Source organism: Pristis pectinata, chromosome 1 (genome assembly GCF_009764475.1).
Source record: "Pristis pectinata isolate sPriPec2 chromosome 1, sPriPec2.1.pri, whole genome shotgun sequence".
Lineage (NCBI taxonomy): Eukaryota > Metazoa > Chordata > Chondrichthyes > Rhinopristiformes > Pristidae > Pristis > Pristis pectinata.
This window is the reverse complement of record NC_067405.1, coordinates 26,106,542-26,131,594: the sequence shown is the minus strand read 5'-3', so window position 1 is coordinate 26,131,594 and position 25,053 is coordinate 26,106,542. Positions and strand designations below refer to the sequence as shown.

Sequence of the window (25,053 nt, the reverse complement as noted above, 5' to 3'; positions counted from 1 at the left end):
GATAGAACCTGTTTTTTCCTCAGGACAAGGGGAGTCTAGAACTAGAGGGCACAGGTTCAAGGTGAGAGGGGAGAAGCATAAAGGAGATCTGATAAGTATGTTTTCTACCCAGAGAATGGTGTGTAGATGGAATGAGCTGCTAGTGGAGGCAGATTCAATTACAACATTTAAAATACTTTTTGGACAGGTACTTGGATAAGAGTTACTTGGATAAGAAAGGCATAGAGGATATGGGCCTAATACAGGCAAATAGGTAAAGCACAGAGAGGTATATCACAGTAGGCATGGAAGAGGTGGGCTGAAAGGGCCATTTTCTGTTCTGAATCTTTCTATGATTAACGTGCCTGATATAAGAAAATTTCCTACCCACATTTTATCCTTTGTGTGCATCATGTGAAAACATATTATGTACATATGTACATTGAAGACATTCAGGTCTACCTCACCACCACCTCTCTCGACATCTTTGTTGTTCCACATTGCTTATCCAACGTCCTTCTTTAATGGATGAGCAGTCATCCCCTTTGTCTATTACAAAGGCAGAAGCCATTGTCTTTGATCTATATCACTTGCCATCAACACCTTCCCTTTCTTTGACAACTGTCTGAAGCTGAAATACCACCATTCATAAACTTGAGCCTGAGCTGAACTTGTGTTAACCATGTATCCATGTCATCCTATGACCTTCTGAGACCTCTGCATGTCCCCAAATCTGGCCTCTTGTATGTCTACAATTTTGAAACTTCTTTCAAATTTCCTCTCATTTATCTCCCTGTAACTTTGTCAAATGTTGTTTGCTAAAGCTTCAATGAAGTAATTCAACATGTTTTGTTATGTTAAGAGCACAATACTGTTACAATACATGCTGCTGTAGTAGCATAATAACTAAGATGATAGAAATGGATGTGTTATTCCAAGGGGAAACTACAATAAGGACATAATTAATTCTTGTCAATTTTTGGGTTATGTTTAAAACTGTAGAGTTTTCTGAAAGGCAAACAGAAAAGGAGCCGAAGTACCCATATTCATAAGAAATCATTTGCAAAACAAAATTGTTAGTTCAGTAGAGGAGGGTAAGCTAGATAAGGAACCACGTTGGTCAGAAGTCTCAAATGGGTGTTAAAAAAACTCAATGTTACAGAACAGAATATCAACTGGAGGGTAAGTTTGCAGACAAAGAATAAAAGAGCAAGAATTTTATTTGAATTGGATATTTCAACAAACCAATTATAAATCGGAAAAAAATAGAATAATTGTTGACAAATTTAGTTCTCAATTGCTTCATGAACCACAGCATGATGGAAGTAACAAAAGGAAATGATCAGATTGGTCAAATATTTTTAAATTACAGAAGATGGACGTAGGAGGATTGTGTTTGCACAATTGGCAATTTAATTATGGTTATGTTTAAATTGCATTTGAGAGCAGTGCCCTAATTTTAACTCTGTTCATCTGGTGGAAGCCATAGGTAGGGTTATAGGTAGGGTGGATGGCATGGGGAGGATTGGTGCCATTATAATTAAGAGAGTGACTTACCACTCCTGACTTACCCACTCCTGTCCTGTCTTGATTTTGTACTGAATATTTGAGTTTGAGTCTATACTAAAAAGGCCAAAATATAGCAGAATTAAAATGTCATAAGAATTAAATGACAGGACTGAAAACTAGGGGTAGATTTTGGGCAGATAACCTGATGATTCAAGATGCACTATTTCTTCCCAAATATCATGGTGGACAGAGGCTCTGGCTGAAGACCCTTCTCCTCCTCCCTCTTCAACGTTTGGCCTTGCTTTGCAATGTCTCTCCTCATTCTCCCTTGCCTGCCGGTGAGCAAGGGGAATGGTTAACAATGCACCCCCTCTTTGCCATGCACAACCCACACCCCACCAAGGCAGGCAACAAGAAGGCATGACATATCTTCAGAAGTTCATGGACAAACTTAACGTCTACCACACCACTCTGCACAGACTTCTCACACTGTAATGAGTTATCAAACACATACGATCAACTTTCCTTTAGGTAAATCGCTGAGTAACCTGCAATTAAATGATGATGTAGTTAAATGCAAAGGTTTGCATAGAAATGAGGGCTTACTGTTACTAACGGCTGGACCCACCATGCCAGCTACACTGATTACATTAGTTCGGTTGCCAAGGACCAATATGACAATCTATTGTCAAGTCAGCAGTACACATTGATATCATATTCTGTTTACTCTGCACATTCACATGCTCTTTCCTTAAAATTCTAGCCAAATTATCATCCATAAAGCCTAAAGTATGCAAAGTGAGACTAAAGTATACAAAGCTCAATGTTATGGCAGATTCTAGTGATGCATATATTATGACATAGAATCTAGGAAAAATCATGTATCAATCAAAATTTATGGCAGAGGATGAGGCAATACAATGTATTACCCCAGAAAAAAATTATCACAAAATACCATCTCATGCTAGGAAATTTACTGATTTAAGAAAAAATTGTTTAAAAACATATAAATATTAAAGCTAATTATATGCACATTTGAAATGTTCTGATTAGATTGTAGAGAACTGAACACAGTCATCTCTGTTTTTTATCCTGCCTGTCTTTATTTTGTCACATTAATTAAATTATTGATATTGTTTTGGTTAAGCACCCCATCATTACTTATGTCATTTTTGATGAACAGAGACCCACAAGATTATTACTGAAAGTCTTGTGAATTGTGAACAATCTGAAATCACTGTGATAAAACACATATTTCACCTTGAGGCTTCATTAGCTACATAAAAGTGACATATTACAGGCAACATTATTTCCAATGTATTTACGATCTTCTATAAATTTATTTATTAAAATGTTGGTCAACTGATATTACATTGTGTCTTAACTTTCTATCTGCATGGTGTATTTATATTTCTCATCTTGTTTAATTTCTGTCCTTGATAAATTACAAGTATCAATCAGTCACAAAATGTCATACTTCATAACATCATCGGACTTTATTTCTCCTTTGACAAATTGGTCGCATGAAGTTATGTGGAGAAATTCCTTAATTATCCCTTACCTTTAACAATAAGATTAACAAACAGTATAAAACCAGACTATATAAGTTCTTATCTTATAGTCTTGCTTTCAACAATATTTCGAACCTTCACTTGCGTTTTCTCAGGAATGATTCAGAGGATTTTGGGAGGAATATAGGATCTGGCTTAACCCTTTGAGTCAGCTCTGACTTGCAATTAGACAATGGTTGATCTGCTGTTTAATTTCTGATGCACTTTCTAACTCCAACACCTTTGCCAAACAAAAACCCGTCCTTCTCATTTTGAAATTGCTCAGTGGCATTTTTAAGGACGGTTTTTTTTGGTAACCAAAACAAACTATGAATGGTAGATATAAGAAATAAAAACTAAAGATGATGTTGATACATTGTCAGGCAGAATCTGTTAAGAGGAAATAATTATTGTTTCAGGTCGATGCTCTTTTATCAGATTTCTGCCATCCTTTGATTGAAACAATTCTTCACAAGAACATCCTGAATTATAATTTATAGATTATGCTTCCTTGTTCTGGACTCCACCACTAGGAGAATCTATCTACCCTTTTAATTCATTTAACCATCTTCAATACCGTAAGCAGACCATCACTGAATCTTTTATACTCAAAGCAATACAAACCAAGTCTATGTATACTGTTGTCATAGTTTCACCCTTTTAGTCCATTACCATCTTCAAATGATTTGTGTTGCTTCTAAACCTATACAGATAGCTGACAGGCAAGGATGAACAGTTCCTCACCCCAGATTGAAACCACAGTAGTATCAGGGAACCCAGTCAGAAGCCCAGTCATCATACTCACTGTTACAAATTATATGATTTTCCACATCAAGTGTGGCAAAGATTTCCTTTTGTACAACATTGAAAATAGGATCATATTTTGGAATACAGAATACAGTAAATCCCAATAATTAAACCATAATTTAACATTACAAGTTTAGTAGCCAGATTATAAATCATAACACATATTATGGACCAATAGTTATTTTAAATTAGTTCACAGAAATTTTAATAGCACAAGTAAAACAAATGCATGCAACTTTTGCATTTTTATCAGTTCATAAACAATCAATACATGTCAAATTCAAAACTCCGAATCAACATGTAACATGCACAATTCATATTTGGTAAGAAATTAAAAACAAATTTAGAAATAATTAATGTAAAACATCTAAACAACATTACCACTTTGCTTACTAAACTATGGATGCATTTGATGACAGTTATTAGTGATAAATAATTTTATAACTGTTTCCTATTTTGAAGGTTAACAGTGGTTCCATTCAGCAGACCATGTCCCCTATGATCCAGGAACTCTGCTTTCACATTTATCTACTCATAGTTTTGTATCCCTGGGACTACCATGGCACTGCTTGAGTAATCTGTTTAATGAATTTGAACCTATGTGCTCTCTCAAGAAAAACAAGCACAGACCAGAGATATTGCACCCGAGGACAATTAATATATTTATGTGAGAACAGAATCATGATGCCTGAAGGAGCCTACAAATGAAAAGATCTGTAGCTATAACTTTTACCCCAGCCTGTTTAGAGGGAAGAGGGCATGGATGAGCTGTCTGCTATTTTAAATCCTGCCCAATTTTATGTTCTACTAACATTAAAATTAGAGCTCAGAACTGGTCAATTATATTGAATTACACTGCATGCCCAAGACGATAAAAAGCTATAAAGTCAAATGTGCTTGCTTCATATATCTTGTTGATCTAACCCTCTTATTCCTTTTCCTGAGAGAGAAGTATACACAGATTATGCAACCTACAAATGACTTTGGGAGAAATTAAAAGTTGGCAATGGTTCATTAAACAAAGTGCAGATTCCTGGTGTAATAGATTCATTTGCTTTTATCTTTATGGCAGTTTCATTGATAGCATCATAATATCCAAAATTCCTAATTTTATCTTAACAGCCTGGAAGTTCAAATGTGCTTGAAAACAAGGATTAAGAAGGAATTGCATAACGAACCAATGCCGGCTTGTTCTGGTACCTTTAAGGAATGATTTTCATGCGTACAAATTATGCACATATCATGCATGTAAGTGGTGAAATTTGCATTCTTTTGGCATTTGAGAACATTAAAAATATGTAATTTCAGGAGACGTCCCAAAATCTTGACATCACTCTGCTCATTACTGTGCTGTTCATTTTGAGTGTTCCACACAGTGAGAGCACTGTTTCAACAAGCCAATTTTCTGTTCTATCATATTTCATGTGGCTTGTATTCTGTCCATATTCATATGTGGATTGCGCAGTTGAGTGGTGAGCCACATCCTCAGTGAATTGACCTTGCCAACTAGTAGTTTGACATAGTGATTCAAATAAAGCTGGTACATTAGATTGCTGCACAATGAACTGGATACCATATATACCTGGCTATTGTCAGTTGCTACCTAGTTGTTGAGGGGGTGAGGACTCTTTTCAATCTGCTTTTGTGTAGAATTGACATGTGTTGATTTCAAACAGTGTGGACACACTAAATGGTACCCTGCAAGACAAAGATGCTCTACCAATCTGCTCCTATTGTATAACACTGCCCTCCAACAATAAATATTCACAGTGAGCCATGGACAACTTCCAATACCTCAGAGGCCATCTCTCAACAAATGCAGATATTGATGAAATTCACTTCACCTTCAATGCGCTGGCACAGCTTCTTATTTACTGCAGGACCTCAAGCCTGGCAAAGAACTCATTATCTACTTGATAGCAGATTCTGAGCCCTGGACAACCTGCAGCAGGTTCCCCAAGGCACTGAAAAGATACCACAAGATCCTCTAAGTTTACTGAAGGATAAGTGAACCAATGGCAAAATCTTCTCCTAGACCAAGATCCCCAGCATTGAGGCTCTAAATGCCCTGAAATGGAAATGTTGAGCAGGCCCCTTTGTGAGCATGCTCAACACCAGACTCTCACAGTAGACACTCTTGTTCATATTCTGTTGTGGGAAGAGATTACTGGGTGTTCAAAGGAAAAGATACAATGATGCTCTCAAAGCCTCCTTGAAAAAACTGCAACATCTCCACTGAACTCTGGGAATCAGAATGGAGGGCCATTCAGAATAGCACAAAGAATTAAAAGTTCGTGCATCAACCAGAAGCTCAGTGTAAGCAGTGGAAGGAGCACGCCACCTTATAAACTATCCACTCACCCATCCCATCAAGGTGGCAAGATGGCACTGCTGGCAGAACTGCTGCTGCACTGCTCCAGTGACCTTAGTTCAATCCTGATGTCCAGTAATGTTTGTGTGGGATCTGCATGTTCTCCCTGCGACTGTATGGTTTCCTCCAGATGTTCTGGTTTCCTCCACATCCCAAAGACACGCAGGTTTACAGGTGAACTAGCCACTGTGCAGGTGAGTGGTAGATTGATGGGAATGTGAAGAGAATAAAATGAGATTAGTGTAGGATTAGTGAAAATGTGTGCTTGATGGTTGGTGTGGACTCTTGAATCAAAGGGCCTGTTTCCATGCTGTAAGACTCCATGACAACTCTTGCCCCATTTGTGAAAGATATGCAGTTCCCACACTGGCCTCATCAGTCACCTCAGAACCAGAGTGAAAGCCAGTTATATATAAACTGGTGGGACTAATGAAGAAGAAGAAATGCCTTTGAAAAGCTACTTGTTCTCCCTTGACGGCTACTAGTGGTGAGTCCATGCCCTGCTCATTGGATGCAATCGTGGCTGCAGCAGTTGACAGATTTCAGTGCCACTCTTATAAGAGCATGAACATTTTGCATGATATCTGTCATTTAAATTCAGATATACTGTAAGAGTTTGCGTGAATGTGGCCTCGTATTCCTCCCCAATTAGCACTTTGTACTTGTAAGTTAGCAGAGGATGAAAAGATGCTTCAAGATGATTTAGACATTTTGAGTGAGTGGGAAAATCGATGGCAGGTGCAGTATAATATTGATAAATGTGACATTATGCATGTTGGTAAGAAAAACTGAAAGGTAAAACATTACTTAAATCATGACTGGGAAACGTTCATGTACATGGATGCCTGGGTCTCATTGTACACCAAGCATTGAAAGCAAATATGCAGATGAAGGAAGCAGTTAAGAAGGCAAGTAGTACTTAGGCCTTCACAGGAATAGGTCTGGAATACTGCAGCAAGAATGTCTTACTACAATTGAACAGGTCCTTGGTGAGTCTCCTTTGCTAAGAAAGTATAAACTTACCATTCAGGGAATGCAACAAAGTTTCACCAGACTGATTCCTAGGATGGCAGGACTGCTGTATGAAGAGAAATTGGGTCAACCAAGCCTGTATTCATGACAGGAAATGCAAGAGACTGGAGATGCTGAAATTTGGAGCAAAATACAAAGTGCTGGAGGAACTCAACTGGTCAGGCAGCATTTATGGAGGGAAATGGACAGTTGATGTTTCGTGTTGAGACCCTTCATCCATCCAGGTGTTTTGGGTCAAGGCACTGCATCTGGCTGGATGAAGGGTCTCAACCCAAAATGTTCATTGTCCATTTCCCTCCATAGATGCTGCCTGACCTGCTGAGTTCTGCCAGTGCCCTGTGTATTGCTCTGTATTCATGATAGTTTTCAAGAGTGTGAAGAGATCTCATTGAAGTGTATAACGTTCTGACAGAGGTTTTCAAGCTGAGAATGTTTTGCCTGGCCTGGTAGTGGGAATCCAAAACCAGGGGTCTCAGTCTCATTACATGGGGTAAGAAATTGAGAACTGAGGAGAATTTTTTCACTGTCTGACCCATTGCTAAATTTATTTAAGAAGGAAATAGATTTCTACACACAAAATTCATCAAGGAGTTTGGGGAGAGAGAAAGAATACAGGGTATTGAGATAAAGGATCAGCCACAATCTTATTGAATGATGGAGTAGACTTGAAGGGCCAAATGGAATACTCCTCTTTTATTTCTGTGTTTCCATATTGCTAACTTTAAGGACACAAAGAGAGCTAAAATATGCGACTAACCATCTCAATTGTACTCCATTTATGCTCAATGCTTTTTCTGACTTTTTCATAATAGCATGATGAAGAACCTGAACTGATGACTCAGCAAGTTTTTCCTGTGAGTTGCTAAGCCACAGAGACATAAGAATTCCAGGTTTAATCCAGAGTTAGTTGGTTTTAACCACAGTGTCGGTAGTTGTTGTTCTCAGAATTCTGGTTTACAGAACAGCGGACCACTTAAGCTTATACCTCGGATATTGAAATAATTACTATTAATATTGAAATATTCTTTCAATTTTGAAATCTGAAAGAAAAATCAGGCTTTTACAGATTTGTAATGCAGAAGTTGTAAAGATCTTGAATGAAACATACTCAGACTGTGTTAACCCAATATCAAGTAGACAAAGATTTGAGCAACAGAAGTGAGTAGTTTGTCACTGATTAACACCAAGCTGGGAGTGACATTCACCGGATTGAGGTAGCAGGGTCACAGCCCATTGCACCCCAATAGTTTTTAAACCATGTGCAGATCTATATAATCTTTGCATTTATTGTGCCCTTCAAATTTCAATTCCTGTGCTTACCTTTGCAAGCTAGCAATGTCACCTAGAAAGGCTACAAAATGAGCAAGAAGGAAAAAGGAAAATAGAGTACTGGATCATTGCAGATTTAATGTTAAGAGTTGAATTATTATCATTAAAAGGAGTGAGCATTATTTTCAGCTTGCTTTGATTTGAATTATATTCATTGCAATTTTGGCTTTGAAAGCAAAAAGAGGTCTTTGTTCAAACATTTTTTGGTAAGAATGTCCCTTTTAGATAGGTGGAAATAAAAAAAGAACTGTGGTGCAGAAAATCGAAAATAAAAATAGAAAATGATGGAAATAATCAGAAGGGCAGGCAGTGCCTATGGAGAGAAGGTCAGACTTTCAGGTCCATGATCCTTCATCAAAGCAAGAAAGATAAATAAAGTTGACATTTTAAGTCAATGATGAAGGGGCATTGACCTAAAACGTTAATTTGTTTCTCTCCCCACAGGTGCTGCCTCACACGCAGAGTATTTCCAACACTTTCTGTTTATGTTATCCTTTTGAGGTAAACCTTTTGCAACAGCACAGAGGGAAATTTAATATCCATTCAGCCAGTAGCAGTATCAATAAGGGAGAGTTTAATGCTGAGATCAATTGAGATCCAAAGTGAACATTTATTCAGTTTTGGAGAGTGATGTTTCTTTCCTCAATCAGCATTTAATTGAAATAGTCGCAAAGGAAATTGTTCTGAAATTACAATGAAACGAATCTCCAATTCTAATTATATTTCACGCAAATAGGAAATCCTGCAGTTATTAGAGATCTGAAATTAATGCAGAAAATTTTGGTACAGTTTCTGTTTTTAATTTAATATTTCATGATATTTAAAAACTCTAATTTCAAAACATTCATGTTTATTCTGAAAGTAATTCGTAATTTTTGACTGGAATGCTCAATATCAGGAAATACAGAAGTACTCACCATAAGGGAGTGCAGTGGGAGAATCTACATCAATACATGTCCCATTAATCATATTCTTTCCATCTGGACATAAGCATGTTACACCAGTGGGATTCAGCAGACAAAGCCATTCACATTTCTTTTTGCTACAAGGATTTGGTACTGTGGAGGGCATAAAAAGCACATCTTACTGACTGAGTTCGTGTTTCAAACTATTGTGATGCATTCAATTTGTACTCGGTTTTGTTCAGCTAATCTTGGTACTTACAGTCTTGTTGCTTGTACTGATGGAATACAATTGTGGCTGAAGCATCATTGAGACCTGATACCAAATATTCAAGGTGAGCTCTTCCAAATTTGTGCATTTTAAAAATGCGACTATTGGTATGCGTCACCCCATAAATGTAATCTTCAAAAATATCAATGCTGAAGGGAGTTTGGAGACCTTGAACAATAAAACAGGTTGTATTCTTAGTCCCTTGATAAAGACACAAACTCAGTGTCTGTAATATTCTTTTCAGGCTGCAAATAAGAACAAACTAAGAAAGTAAAAATAAGTGCTACCTTGTTTTGTGTTGGCAACAACAACAGAATCACTGCCATCAAAGCGAACACTGCCCACAATTGAAAGCTTGGCATCTGCCCAATACAAGCGCTGGTTGAAATGATCAAGTGCTAATCCTAATGGAAGGAAAAATGGTTATTGTGCTTTGAATGTTCACAATGTCTTCATGTAAATATATTTGCTTATATTTTATAATTAGCTAAGTTTTGATTTCAATTTTATAGGGTTTTATAAAATATCTTTCTAAATTAACAGAAACAAATCCCATTGTTCATACCATTTTATGAAAAATAAATGTGTGATTGAAAGGATTCAATACTGATTTTAAAAAATCATATCTTTAAAAAGATTGTGAATGATTCTCCAGAAAATCTGGATTTTACATGAATTATCATTATTCACGTATACATCAGATTTCATGGCCCTAACTTTACCTTCTGGCATTGGCAGAGAATAATGTGAATGCCATGTACCAGAACCAGTGGGCCCTCATTTAAATAGGTTAAGTGACATTGGCCACTGAGGGTGTTGGGCCAGGTGCTTTGAATCTTCAGTGAAGTATTTTCAGCACTTCTTGACCTTAATGAAAATATCCAGAGGCCTTTAATGTTTTAAAGGCAAGAATTTGATACTCTTCATGTGTATTTAAACATTCAGTGAATGAGTTTGCCCTATCAGCCATGGGTGGATTGACAGCAACTCTCCAAGTAGCTACATCTCCTTGGAGAGAGTCAATTGAAAGAAACTATCACTGTGGTGATGGATAATAGATGGAGGATATGAAGGAACATGAGAACATAAAATGTAAAAGCAGGAGTGGACCATGTTTTCCTTTGAGTCTACTCTGCCATTTAATAATCAAGGCTGATCTTGATCAAGGCTGATGTAATATTGGTCTCTGCTCCACTCTTCTGCCTGCTCACTATAACCCTTGACTTCCCAGAATCCAAAAATAAATCTAGTCTTGTTTTGATTGCATTCAATGATTCAGCATCTACAACTATTTTGTGTCGAGAATACCAAAGATTCAGGACTCTTGAAAGGAAGAAATCCCTTCTCATCTGCATGATAAGTGGACTGTGGTTTAGGTGAGATTGAGAGTGTTGTTTTGACATGAAAGTTTTATTTCAGTGCAATAGATATTCAAGGAGAAGGGATGGGGTTTGAGACCATAGAAACATGGACAGACCAGGTATCCCCACTAATGTGATCCACCATTCAATGAAATAACCTAGCTCATATCCCTTAAGAACTTTGCTTAACAAAAATACAATCACTTAGCATCATAGCCCTTCCTCTTCTTTAAATTGAACTGACTCACTATTCCTATGGTAGGTCTAACCTTACATATAATTGAAAGGCAGATTTCCAAACATAAGCACTGGAGCACTCCAAGAAGTTCACACTTCACTGCTGGATTCCATGTGAAATCCTATCTGGATATATCACGGCTTGGTACGGCAACTGCTCTGCCCAGGACCGCAAGAAGCTGCAGAGAGTTGTGGACACAGCCCAGCGCATCATGGACACCAGCCTCCCCTACTTGGACTCTGTCTTTACCTCTTGTTGTTTTGGTGTAGCAGCCAGCATAATCAAAGACCCCACCCACCCGAGACATTCTCTCTTCTCTCCTCTTCCATCAGGTAGAAGATACAGGTGCCTGAGGGCACGTACCACCAGACTTAAGGACAGCTTCTACCCCACTGTGATAAGACTATTGAACAGTTCCCTTGTACAATGGGATGGACTATGACCTCACGATCTACCTTGTTGTGACCTTGCACCTTATTGCACTGCACTTTCTCTGTAGCTGTGACATTTTACTCTACTGTTACTGTTTTTACCTGTACTGCATCAATGCACTTTGTACTAATTCAATGTAACTGTACTGTGTAATGAATTGACCTGTACGATCGGTTTGTAAGACAAGCTTTTCACTGTACCTCGGTACAAGTGACAATAATAAACCAATACCAATAGCAATACCAATCTAGGAATCACCAGAAAAGAGCTGCTGGCAAGTTTTGGACTTCAATATTCCTATGGAAATCCCAAATTTAGTGCCACTGATATGGAAAGATTATAAGGAGAGATTGGATGGTTTTCCCTGAAGTGAAGGAGGCTGAGGGGTGACCTTATAGAGGTTTATAAAATTATAAGGGGCACAGATAAGGTAGATGATCACAGTCTTTTTGTCGGGAAATTTAAAACTAGAGGGCATAGATTTAAGGTAAGAGGGGATAGAGTTAAAAGGGATCTAAGGGGCAAGCTTTTCATACAGAAAATGGTGGGTAAATAGAACAAGCTGCTATAGAAGGTTATAGAGGCAGGTAGAATTACAATGTTAAAAAAAAACATTTAGACAGGTACTTGGATAGGAAAGGAATAGAGGAATATGGGCCAAACCCAGGCAAATGAGATTAACTTAGATAGGCGTCTTGGTCAGCATGGATGAGGTGGGTTGAAGGGGCTATTTCCATTTTCAAAAACTCTATGAATCTCTGAATCTATGGTACAGGTGTGGTATGCAACAATGCTTTAGCATGTCAAACATAGATCAAACCAATTTCCAGGCACATTTGGCTCCTGAAAACTACTATTTGTATGCTAGGATGCCGATAGATAATGTCCTTGACCTTGCAGGATCTTACAATGTGAAGATTCTATTCATTCTGCTGCTAGGCTTCAAGGGAAGAAGCTATACATCCCCCCCCCCCCCCGTGAACAATGCCTCAGTGTGTTGAATAGTCCCCTGTGATATCTTGGAAAAAGCTTGAGGCAATGAAACATAAAGGTGGGGCGAATTTGACTACCATTAGTTGTGCTGTTCTCATGGTAGAGGTTGCTTGTAGGGCAGATGGTATGTTATCTTCACCTAGCTGCTAAAGTGGAATCTGCAGAGGTAACTTTCATCAGACATTCTGAGCTAGCTGCCTTTACATAAACTGACAGAGCTCCGTGACAAAAACTGAAGGAAGCAATTTTCCAACGGTACAACTGAAAGCACTTCACATCTCTCTTTTCATCTTTTATTTTTCTTTTCGAGTAGCACAGTTATATCATCACACCCATTGTATTCCTGACATGTGACTGCAACAATGAAAAGCGAGCAAAGCTTCTACAGATAAACAAACTGCCAAACCCCACAACGAACAGTTCTACTCTTACCACCCAGAGCTGATTGGGAAATATCCCTGTCTTGATTCCTATATCATGAACAGTAATTGTCGTAACAAAAGGTACACTTACAGATAATGTTAGAATGGCAAGAAAGTGAAATCAATACCTAGCAAAAAATCCCTGCTTGATTTTCCATCTACTCAGTACACATTGATAGCATTTCCTTTCCTGACTAGGAAATCATCCAATGCCATTTCACAGTCCTCAGAGTTAAAAAGTCTGCCCATCATGACAATTGAGGGTGTCTTAAAAGTCCTCAAATAATTTAGAGCCTAAGAAATAGTGACTGTGGACAATGACTGTGGAAAGACTTTAAGTCTTTCTGAGTGTAAGAGTTTTGTGGAAGCTCACAGAGGCAGTCAGTGAAAGGGCCTCTTCACAGACAATAGTAATCCTGAATGCAGGGTTCTTAACCTGAAATGTCGACAATTCCTTTCCTCCCACAGATGCTGCTTACAAGATCACAAGACAAGGGAGCAGAAGTAGGCCATTTGGCCCATCGAGTCTGCTCCAAAGAAAAGGGGAAAAAGAAAAAAAGAAATGAGAACTGGGGAGGGGAAGTCTGCTCCATGAGCAAAAACAAAAAGAACTATTCTAACCCCAATTTCCGGCCTTATCCCCATATCCCTTGATAACTTGACTAATTAGATATCTATCTATCTCCTCCTTAAACACCTCCTATGATCGGGCCTCCACTGCTGTATGTGGCAAGGAATTCCATAAATTCACTACCCTCTGGCTAAAGAAATTTCTCCTCATCTCTGTTTTAAACCTGTACCCTCTAATTCTAAGATTGTGCCCACTGGTCCTGGACTCATCCACCAAGGGAAACAGCTTTGCCACACCTACTCTGTCCAGTCCTTTCAACATTTTAAATGTTTCTATGAGGTCCCCTCTCATTCTTCTGTACTCCAGTGAGTACAGTCCAAGAGCCGACAAACGCTCATCATATGTAAGCCCTTTGATTCTGGGAGTCATCCTCGTAAATCTCCTCTGAACCCTCTCCGACATCAGCACATCCTTCCTTAGATATGGGGCCCAAAACTGTACACAGTATTCCAAATGAGGCCTTACTAGTGCCCCGTAGAGTCTCATCAACACCTCCCTACTTTTATACACTATACCTCTCAAAATGAATGCCAACATAGCATTCGTTTTCCTTACCCCTGATCAGACCTGGTGGTTAACCTTCAGGGTATCCTGCATGAGTACCCCCAAGTCCCTTTGTACTTCTGTACTTTGAATTTTCTCCCCTTCTAGATAATATTCTGCCTGCTTATTTCTGTTTCCAAAGTGTACAACTACACATTTCTCAACATTGAATCTCATCTGCCATTTCCTTGCCCATTCTCCTAAACTATCTAGGTCTCTCTGCAACCTTCCTGTCTCCTCAGTACTCCCTACTCCTCCACCTATCTTGGTGTCATCTGCAAACTTAGCCACAAAACCATTTACTCCATCATCCAAATCGTTAATGTACAGAGTAAAAAGAAACGGCCCCAACACCGACCCCTGTGGAACACCACTAGTAACCGGTAGCTAACCAGAACAGAATCCTTTTATTCTCACCCTTTGCTTTCTGCCAACCAGCCAATGCTCCACCCATTCTGTTATCCTACCTGTAATTCCATGACCTCTCATCTTATTAATCAGTCTCTTGTGCGGCACCTTATCGAAGGCCCTTTGAAAGTCTAAATACACGACATCTACCGCCTCTCCCTTATCCACCCTACCTGAGATTTCTTCAAAAAACTTCAATAGGTTGGTCAGACAGGATCTTCTCTTCACAAAACCATGTTGGCTTGGACCTATCTTGCCTTGCATATCCACGTATTCCATAACCTCATCCTTGAAGATCGATTCTAATAACTTTCCCACCACCGACGTCAGACTAATAGGGCTGTACCTACTTAACCTGCTGAGTTCTTCCAACAGATTGTTTCCAGCATCTGCAGCCTCTTATGTCTCCAGGCCTTGAATAAGTATGTGCACATTGTTTGATCTCTTCATATCTCATGTGCATAAGTCTGTACACTGAGCACACACACTGGAGGGCCATCCCACCATCAGCATGCTCCTTCTAGGGCAGAGCATATCCTCAGGAAGCAGGCTGGCAGTTGAGCAGACTTGAGGCCCCAATGTATTGTAGAAGGTTTCAGAAACCATCTGCAAAGAATCCTTGAATAAACAACACTGAGTTCTTATGTCTCATTTTAGAACTTAAGACCCCAGTGAATACACATCTTACAAACTTTTCTTTTAAGCTATGTTGCTCTTGCCAGATTCTTCAACCCATCCACAGAAGACAGATGGTACAACTTGAATGGTGGCCATAACCAGAATAGTTTGAAGGCCTTCTTAGCTTTGATATGGAGGGAATTGGAAGCAGATCTTGTACATTTCCATAGCAGTTAGTCATGTATTTTTGAGCCTGGAAAGCTTCCCGTGTCTGATCGCCTTACAGTTGTACAAATGAAATTTAGATTGGGAAAAAAAAAATAGGCTACATGGCCTTTCAAATCTGCTCTACAACATAATAGGCAGTGCTACAATAAACAGCTCCTTTTCCATCTGATCTTTCCACCCCTTCTGGCATTCAACACCATCATCCCCTCAGTACTTATCAACAAACTTCAAAACCTGGGCCTCTGTACCTCCCTCTGCAAGTGGATCCTCGACTTCCTTATCGGGAGACCACAGTCAGTGCTTATCAGTAGTAACATCTCCTCTTCGCTGACAATCAACGTAAGCGCACCACAATGATGCGTGCTTAGCCTGCTGCCCTACTCTTGCTGCACTCATGACTGTGTGGCTAGGCACACCTCAAACGTCATCTATAAATTCGCTGATGACACCACTGTTGGCAGAACCTCAGATGGCAGTGAGAAGGCATATAGGAGTGAGATAGATCGGCTGGTTGAGAAGCATCGCAATAACATCAGCAAGACCAGGGAACTGATTGTGGACTTCAGGAAGGGAAAGTTGGGAGAACACACACCAGTCTTCATTGAGGGGTAAGCAGTGGAAAGGGTGAGCCGCTTCAAGTTCCTGGGCGTCAACATCTCAGAGGATCTATTTTGGGTCCAACACATTAATGCAAACACAAAGAAGGCATGCCAGTGGCTCGACATCATTAGGAGTTTGAGAAGATTTGATATGTCACTAAAGACTCTTGCAAATTTCTACAGAAATTTACAAAAATCTCCAGTGGAGAGCATTCTGAGTGGTTGCATCACAGCCTGGTATGGAGGCTCCAATGTGCAGGATCACAAGAGGCTGCAGAGGGTTGTAGACTCAGCAGCTGCATCATGGGCACAACCCTCCCCGCAATCAAGGACATTTGAGAGGTGGTGTCTCAAGAAGGTAACATTCATCATCAAGGACCCTAACCACCCGGGACATGCTCTCTTCATGTTACTACCATAGGGGAGGAAGTACAGGAGCCTGAAGACCCACACTCAATGTTTCAGGAACAGCTTCTTCCCCTCAGCCATCAGGTTTTTGAACAGTCCATGAACCCTACCTCATTATTCGTCTTTAGCATTACTTATTTATTTTTGTGACTTATAGTAATTTTTATGTCCTTAATGCTTGCACTGTACTGTTGCTACAAAACAACAAATTTCATGATGTATGTTAGCGAGAAGAAACCTGATTCTGATTCTGTGATGATGCAATTGCAAACCCATTAAGTTCATGATAATTTATCTTACCTCTTACTGATTCCATCACGTGAGCATAACCTGACATATTTGATTCACGACCATGTTGAAAGTCATGCCACCACATTTAAAACATCACTGCTTCACTACGGATTGCACTCAGAAATTTACACTACCTGTCGGCCATTGCAAGTCCTTATGTATGAGAATTCGTCGCAGAGTCCCATCCATGGCTGACTGCTCTATCTTGGGCTGTTTACCATAGTCTGTCCAATACATCATTCTGTAATCATTACAAATGTTAAACAAAATAGTTAAACAAGAGTATTTTCTATTTTAGATAAAAACTTTCTTCAACTGAAAACTCTTTAAAATTAAAGGACAGAACAAGCATTGTGCTGTTACTAGTTACAGTAAAGAGAATGTTGACAGGTTTTCAAGCAGCATCTGCCAAAAGTCTCTTTAATTGCACCCCCAAACTCTGTCATTAATAATATTCTAAGTGAATATAACTATTTATGTTATTTGTTCTGCATGCAATTTTAATTCTGACTAAATAAGAGAAAGTGGTGGGATGTATCTTGAACTGACAGGGTTGTAATTGTTCCTTCATACAATGGATTCCAAGCCCTGAACGACAAAGTCACGTAATCAAACAAAGGCATCAGAGCTGGCAGAAATTGCAGAGGATCTCTGAGGTCTGAATTAAAACGTATGTAACTTTTGTTATTTAAATTATAAGCCTTGTGTTGAAAGTGTAGTCCTTCCTGATTATACCTAAAAGGATTTTAATGTGAAGACTTGAACTGGCATTTGCTTGACTGCTCAATGCCAACATTTAGACCAACAATAAACAACCTTTCAACAGAATAAGTATAGTCATTGTCACAAAAATACAGCAACTGAATCAGCTTTAGAAAGAAGCAGGTATGTTAATGTTTGCTACCTGGACAACACTACATCAGTATGAGAAAAGGTAATTAGGGATGTAAATTGTATGGCTTGATTGCAAGAGGAATTGAATATGTGAGTAAAAATGTGTTGCCACAATCACATAGGGTCTTCATAAAACCACATCTGAAATATTGTGTATAATTTTGGTCCCATTGTCTAAAAAAGGAAATACTTGCTTTTGGGGGAGTACAGAACAGATTCACCAGACTGGTGTCCGGGTTGGTGTGCTTGTTGTATGAGGAGAGACTGAAAATGCTAGGTCCCCATTCTTTAGAATTTAAAAGAATGAGGTGTGATATAATGTGACATTCTTGCATTTTACAAAGATATTATTTTGAGTTCTTCAAAGCAATCTAGGGAACATCCAAGTTTAGCACAGCTCTAGTGATGTCAGAAGATGGTACAATTTTCATTGAAGACAAGAAAGGAATTATGCCGAGATGTGCTGAGTACCCCAAAGTCTATTTATCAAACCATTCACCGACAACCAATGGGTTCTTGATCAATCACCAGCAAACCCATCTTAGAGGCCCTTAACGTCGCTGCATTACTTAAAGAAGTCAAAAACAAAGCTATCATTAATCTGAGCACTGGCAAGTTATCTGCTGAAGGTGAAATTCCAGCAGAGTGTTTTAAAACAATAATCTCGCAGGTTATTGAACGGTTTCATGACACATTGAACAGCATTTGAATAGAAAAACAATGCCACTAGTTGAAGAATAAAGGCAGCAAAACTGACTGTGAAAACTGTGAGGCATTTTCCTCCTCTATGCAGCAGGGAAAATATCATTTTACATCCTATTGAATACACTTATTTCAAATTCATCTGAGGAAAATCTCCATGCAAGTCCAGGGAAGATGCACAGAGCAGAACATGGACCTGTAATTGACCTGCATTGACTTGATCAAAGCTATTAATACAATCATAGAACCATAGAACAATACAGCACAATACAGGCCCTTTGGCCCACCATGTTGTGCCGACCTTCAAACCACACCTAAGACTATCTAACCCCTTCCTCCCATATATCCCTCTATTTTAAATTCCTCCATATACAGGATCAATAATTATTCAATAATCAATCAACAGGATCAATAATTATTGTATATAAACTGGGCTACCCATGTATATAAACTTGCATCCCATTCCAAAGACCCTCCACCAGTTATCTCCATTCATGACAGAAAGTCAAAAAATGTGGGCCAGGCTAAGGGTCCAGACAGCACCATCTCCAATAACAGATACATGGACAAGAACATTTGTTTCAGGATCAATAAAGCCAGCAAGGCCCTCAGCTATTTTGGACAAATGTTCTCCATCACTATAACGTTCATCATACTATATTTGTTTGTCCATCAAATTGAAGATCTACAACACGGTTGTCCTATCATCTCTCCTTTACTGTTCTGAGATATGCACTATCTACAGGTGACATGTTAAGCAACTTGAGGAGTCTTATGTGCACTCTTTCTGCTCAATAATGACAATTTGGTGGTGGATCATGATGAATAAAGTTGACTTACTCAATAGTATAAACTGAAAACATAAGAATGGATGACTATTGACTTCAAAAACAGATCTTTTGTGGGGAACTGAAGCAGGGACATATAAGCTGAGCATTCCATATACAGAGAATCTGAAGTTCAGATTCCAGTGGCTAACATCAATTCCAAGGTTAATGTGCAGATAGTTTGGGACAGGGCTCATTCCCAGACTTTGACAAGAGCAGCATGCCAAGATTTTGAGCACGACTCTTGAAACCATGTCAATGCTGCACATGAAAGGTGCAACAGAGCCCACATCAAATATCATGGTTACAAGATTTTCTTTCCCAAAGTACAGCTTACTCTATGATTCAGGGATCGGACTTCAGAAGCAGATGTATCATCACAGATGAGAGTTGTGACAAAGTGTCATCATGGCTACCAAATACTAAGACTAAGACACCTGAATATTAATTATTCTCTCTCTTTCAGAGGCTGCTTAAACCATTTCCAGTAACTTCTGCCTTATTTCAGATTCTCGGTATTTATCTTTATGTATTTCATAATATTTCTGAATGGGAAATTTTAGCACTATTCCAAGGTCATTTTGAATTTGCCAAGTTGACAGCTGGATAATCTTGGTGATCATGTGACGAGCACACAGCTTAGTTTTCTGAATACAGTTTGTGTAGTTCACAATAAGTTGAAAATAGTACCATACCCTCTGCTGGGATCAACAGCAATAGCACAGGGTTTGTCCATCATTCCGGAAACAAGTTTTTTGTATTTCTGTCCATTAATCTTGGCCACATAAATGACGTTTCTGAAAGAATCTGTCCAGTAGATATTTTCAGCAACCCAGTCAACCGCAATTCCCTGTGGTGCTTGGAACCCAGGAATCTAAAGTAGAAACAAAAATCACTGTATATTTGTTTGTTCAAGGAGCAGTGATCCATCCTTTCACAAGATTATATTTTTAAAGAAAAGTAAGCATCCATTTCTTCAATGAGTTACAATGAGTGTTTTGTTTTCCAAAGAATCTTCAAAAAGGGTTCCCTTGTTTTAATAATATTAAGGATTCTAAGATATTACACACCTTAAGAAATAACTGGGAAGAAGAACTTGCAAACAGAAAACATCTTTCACAGTATCAGGGTGTCCCAAGACACATTGCAGGCAATTTATACTTCCCCATGTCCATAAACAATTATGAGATCATTTATTTTTCTTATGACATTACTTGAAGAATAAATGTCAGATGATTCCCAGGTTTACTGCAAATATTCTACACAAGTACCTGCATGCTCAATTTAATTTTCAATAAAAGAACAACACCTCTAACTGTGTGGCATAGTCAGCATGCACCCGGGTGTCCTAAACTACATGCTAAAAGCTCTGGAGTTTAGCTTGAACATATAACTCTTTGATTCAGGGATGAAAATACTGGAACCAAGCTAAGATACTCCTAGCTATGATAACTCCATGTGGAAATTCAAATTTCTGCTCATAGAATCAAAGGAACATCCATGAAATGTCAAGTTTCACTATTTATAGTCCTGGCTCTTAGCAAATTAACTCAATAACTATTGTATGTTGAGTGTGTATATATGCAAAATGGCAGCTTGATACCCATGATGTCATACATAATGGCAATAAAGCAGCTGGGTTGAATAAACTAGTGAGTACTTATTGCTTTATCACTCACTTCAAAATGGATTTCTATCTAAAAATCCCATCTGATGGGATTACAATGAAATCCTAATGGAACAAGAATTAATTTAATGTGCAAAATATATATATTGCATCTATATTGACAATCAGATTTACAAGAGATATTTTGTCTTCTTTTGCTTTCAGTTTAAAGTTTGGACTGGACCAGATTTACTTGGCTGTAAACTGTGAAGGTAGTTGTCATTAGAGAAAATAATGTTTGGTATTTGTTCCTGTGTACTGAATACATCAAATGATTGGCTTAATTCAGAGTATGCACTCTGCCACTTACACACCAATAATTTTGATTTATAGAACAGGACACAGAACGATAGTGTAAAGGGACAGGCCCTTCAGCCCACAATGTCTGTGCCGACAATGATGCCAATTCAAAATAACCCCATCTGCTTGTACATGGTCTATATCCCTGCCTGTTCATGTGCCTGTCTAAATGCCTCAAGCAGTGTTATTGTATCTGCTTGTACCACTTCCCTGGCCAGTGTGCTGCAGGCATCAACCACTCTCTGTGTAAAAAAGAGTAAATCTCCTTTAAACTTGCCCCCTTTCACCTTAAAACTATGCCTTCTGGTACTTGACACTTTCACCCAGGGAAAAAGGCTTTGACTATCTCCCCGTCTATGCATCTCATAATTTTATAAACATCTATCAGGCTGCCCCTCAGCCTCCAATGGTACAGAGAAAACAATCCAAGTTTGTCCCAACTCTCTTTACAGCTAAATATTCCATGAAAAATGTTTACTCTTAAAAAAAACTTCCTTTTTATTTAAATACGTAATTACCTAATCAAGAACAAAAAAGAATCCTCCAATTTTGGCACAAGTTAAAGGTTAAGAAGCAAATCATTCCCATCATATTAGCCATAAATTTCATAAAAACTGCCCATCCAGAGTTGTAAGCAAAATGCAAGAAAAAAGGAGGCATCACATTCTATTATATTACTGAAATTTGGTTCCATTAACTATACATTTCCATTACCTTCTGGGATAAATATCTAAACCCATGTTTTCAAAAAGCCCTCACTATAATAAATATTGAATGAAAAAAGGCTACTTTTGTTTAATCATTACCTGCACAAAGAGTTTAGAAAAAATACATGGTATTCACCAGCCTTTATATATATCGGTTGTCTTTATGGCTTGTTTGATTTGCCAGGACTTAGAGTATTGAACCCTCTAATTTTTGGTGGAAACTAAATAAATGAGCTTTTTGACATACTAGTGAAACTAGATCTTTTCTGGGGAGTAATGGATAGAGTTCGTAAAGTGACTTGGTCAAGTTTCCAGGTAACCTGCTGGGACAACCGAGGTACTCTTCCATAGGCAGGGAGAGAAAAACACACTATACCTAAAGGGTGCATATCGCAAAAAAAGGCAGAAGATGCTTAGCTAAGGATAGCATGCCCTATGAGGTGTGGGGATGAAGGGGGAATTGGGATTGCATAGAAAATAATAAAATTTTAAGTTGGATCTTGATATTCCAATCCACCCAAAGACCAAGCAATGACTCAAAGAGATATTCCCATTCACTCTCCTATTTGAAAAGTATATCACAGTAGATTTTTGCTACTCTGTGATGAATACTACATTACTTACAAATAATTTGTTGGCAGATTGCAATGATTTTTCCTGGTTGCAGGAAAGCTGTTGGGTGTGAACCAAGGAGTAAGTAAAAATATTAAAATTAAAAAAACACTCTTCAGGTGAATTTCTCTGAAGCTTAAGGTATATCCAGATTACTTTACAAAATACAATCTACCAAAAGGACCGTGTGCATTAAGCCTTGACTTTGGTGCAGGAATTTTTGTTGCTGCTTAAAGTAACACAGAAGTGGACTCAAATTTACAGAAATGTGACACAAAGTATATCCTGTTCTCTCTAATGGATTAACTCCCTGGATTACATCACAACTTGGCACAAAATGCAACAGCCTAATTAATAATGAGTAAAAACAAAGTGAAAACCGAGACAAAGAGAAATGTGAAACTAGATGTTAAGAAAGATAAAAACAATAACTGATGGGGAAAATTCAGGAGTAAAGAAATCAACAATAAAGGGTATTATTAATTCACTTGCTGTTACAAACTCATTCTTAATTGTTCAATGCATTATGTTAGTTCTTTCTTGAAATTACATTAAGGTCTGTGGCATCACTTGTCTGTCTTTCTCGTTTGTCTGAAATATCTATAAAAGAGATTCTGCCTGTGTGCCCATTGGTCCAGAAGATCTTTTTGCCTTTAATGTATACATCCATCATACTAATTTTGACAGTTTCATCTCCTTGAAACACTTGTTCATAGGCTGAGTTGGGGTCAAATGGATATATACTGCGAATTTCATTTCTGGTTGCAATGTAGAGCACTTGATGTTCTGAACCTGTGTGAAGATTACAAGAACAAAGGGTTACATTGTCTTGCAGTTCTACATCTACACCTTTTATGAATCACTAACATAGACCAATTTTCAAGCAGGTGTGGACCATTGGCCCGTCTAATCCATTATCAGGCATCTCATAAGCTTCTCTTAATAGCTCTAAGAATTATGGATCTAATAAATTTGAATCCTACTTACTGACAGGAGCTTGTCTAGTCCTTTTTTGACCTCTGTCTCCACTTGTGCTGCACCATCTTTTTCGGGTATTGCAGATGTTTCAACTGTATATTGCAATTTCACTGAAAACAAATTGCATTTTTCCTTTTCCTTGATTATTATCCCCTCTTCATGAACTTAATTCAAGGAAGAAAAACTTACCTGGTAATCTGATCAATCTTAAGCAAATCACCACTAAATCTTCTTTTTAAAACAAGTAAAATACCAGGACTGCTAACTTCCTCTCCCAGCTCTACATTCTTAGTGCTCTTCCATTTCCTTCAGTAACATAATATGCCTTTAAAAATAGAGAGAATAAAGCTTGCACTCAAATACAGGTTCTATCTCATTACTGTCAGAGATAATTTTAGTAAATTTTCTTGATTGCTAAGTTACACCTTAACTACATAAATCCAAAAAAAATTATACTTTCCTTATTGCTCATGGAGCTAAAAATGACAGCAGCCTTTCTGCTCAGATCCAAAGATCTATTTTTCCTGATGCAATACTGCAAGTACCATCTCATCTAACAAGTGGTGTACACTGAAAATCATATAATTCCACACATTCATTCAGTAAACTGGTCTGCCACTTCTCTACCTGCATTTGTAACTTTTTTAGGTGCTTTAAATTTTTTTGCACATCGACAATTATTTATTTTGGTACTATCTTTGAATATAATCTTTGGATTGATTCTATCCATAAACATTAAATAGCAGCCCCACATCTTTTGCACACCACTTAAACCATATCCAGGCAACAGACCTGAAGCTTCCTCAAAAATATTCAACACATTGGGTAAGCACAACTTGTCACTCCTAAAATTATCTTGGATATCAAATTACTTCCAGACTCTCTGCCATTTTTAAAGATTTTCTCACAATGAGCTATACCCTTCATGTCCAACTCACATGAGATTAATTAAAAGTTGCTTCTTTTCAATCCCCAGGTCAGAGACCCATTCCACTGAAGTCTGGAGATGAATGGTACAAGGAACCATTTTCTACTGGAGACACAAGAGACTACAGATGCTGGAATCTGGGGCAACAAATAATCTGCTGGAAGAACTCAATGGGTTGAGCAGAATCAGTGGAAGGAAAGGAATTGTCAGTGTTTTGGGTCAAAACCCTACATCAGATTCTGTTTTGGAGATAGATTGCTCTTTTGCTTTAACACCAAATCCAAAAATGCACTCTTTTCGTACTTTGCTTCACAGATTATTTTCAAATGAGTTTAGCATAACTTTAATAAATCTGGATTCACAAATGATTGTTCTTGCTGTAAAGTTGGAATGGAAAAAATGAAACTGAAAAGGTCATAGCTAAGAATTAACACCTACCTATTTCCACAATAGCTACCAAATACCCATCTCCTGTGTAGTGTGAAGTATAGCACACAAGGACACATACCCTCAGACA

General features: G+C 38.3%; 1 protein-coding gene across 1 annotated transcript in view; it reads right to left on the bottom strand.

The window, feature by feature from the left end:
* The window catches only part of LOC127583300 (low-density lipoprotein receptor-related protein 1-like), a 1,307,163-nt gene that overhangs the window by 38,603 nt on the left and 1,243,507 nt on the right, over positions 1-25,053 (bottom strand). The window contains exons 76-81 of the mRNA XM_052039177.1: positions 23,181-23,422; positions 20,041-20,219; positions 17,057-17,163; positions 10,038-10,154; positions 9,742-9,918; positions 9,495-9,635 (exon numbers count right to left, since the gene is read on the bottom strand). Coding sequence (XP_051895137.1) covers positions 9,495-9,635; positions 9,742-9,918; positions 10,038-10,154; positions 17,057-17,163; positions 20,041-20,219; positions 23,181-23,422 — 963 coding nt within the window. The remainder of the gene's footprint in view (positions 1-9,494; positions 9,636-9,741; positions 9,919-10,037; positions 10,155-17,056; positions 17,164-20,040; positions 20,220-23,180; positions 23,423-25,053) is intronic.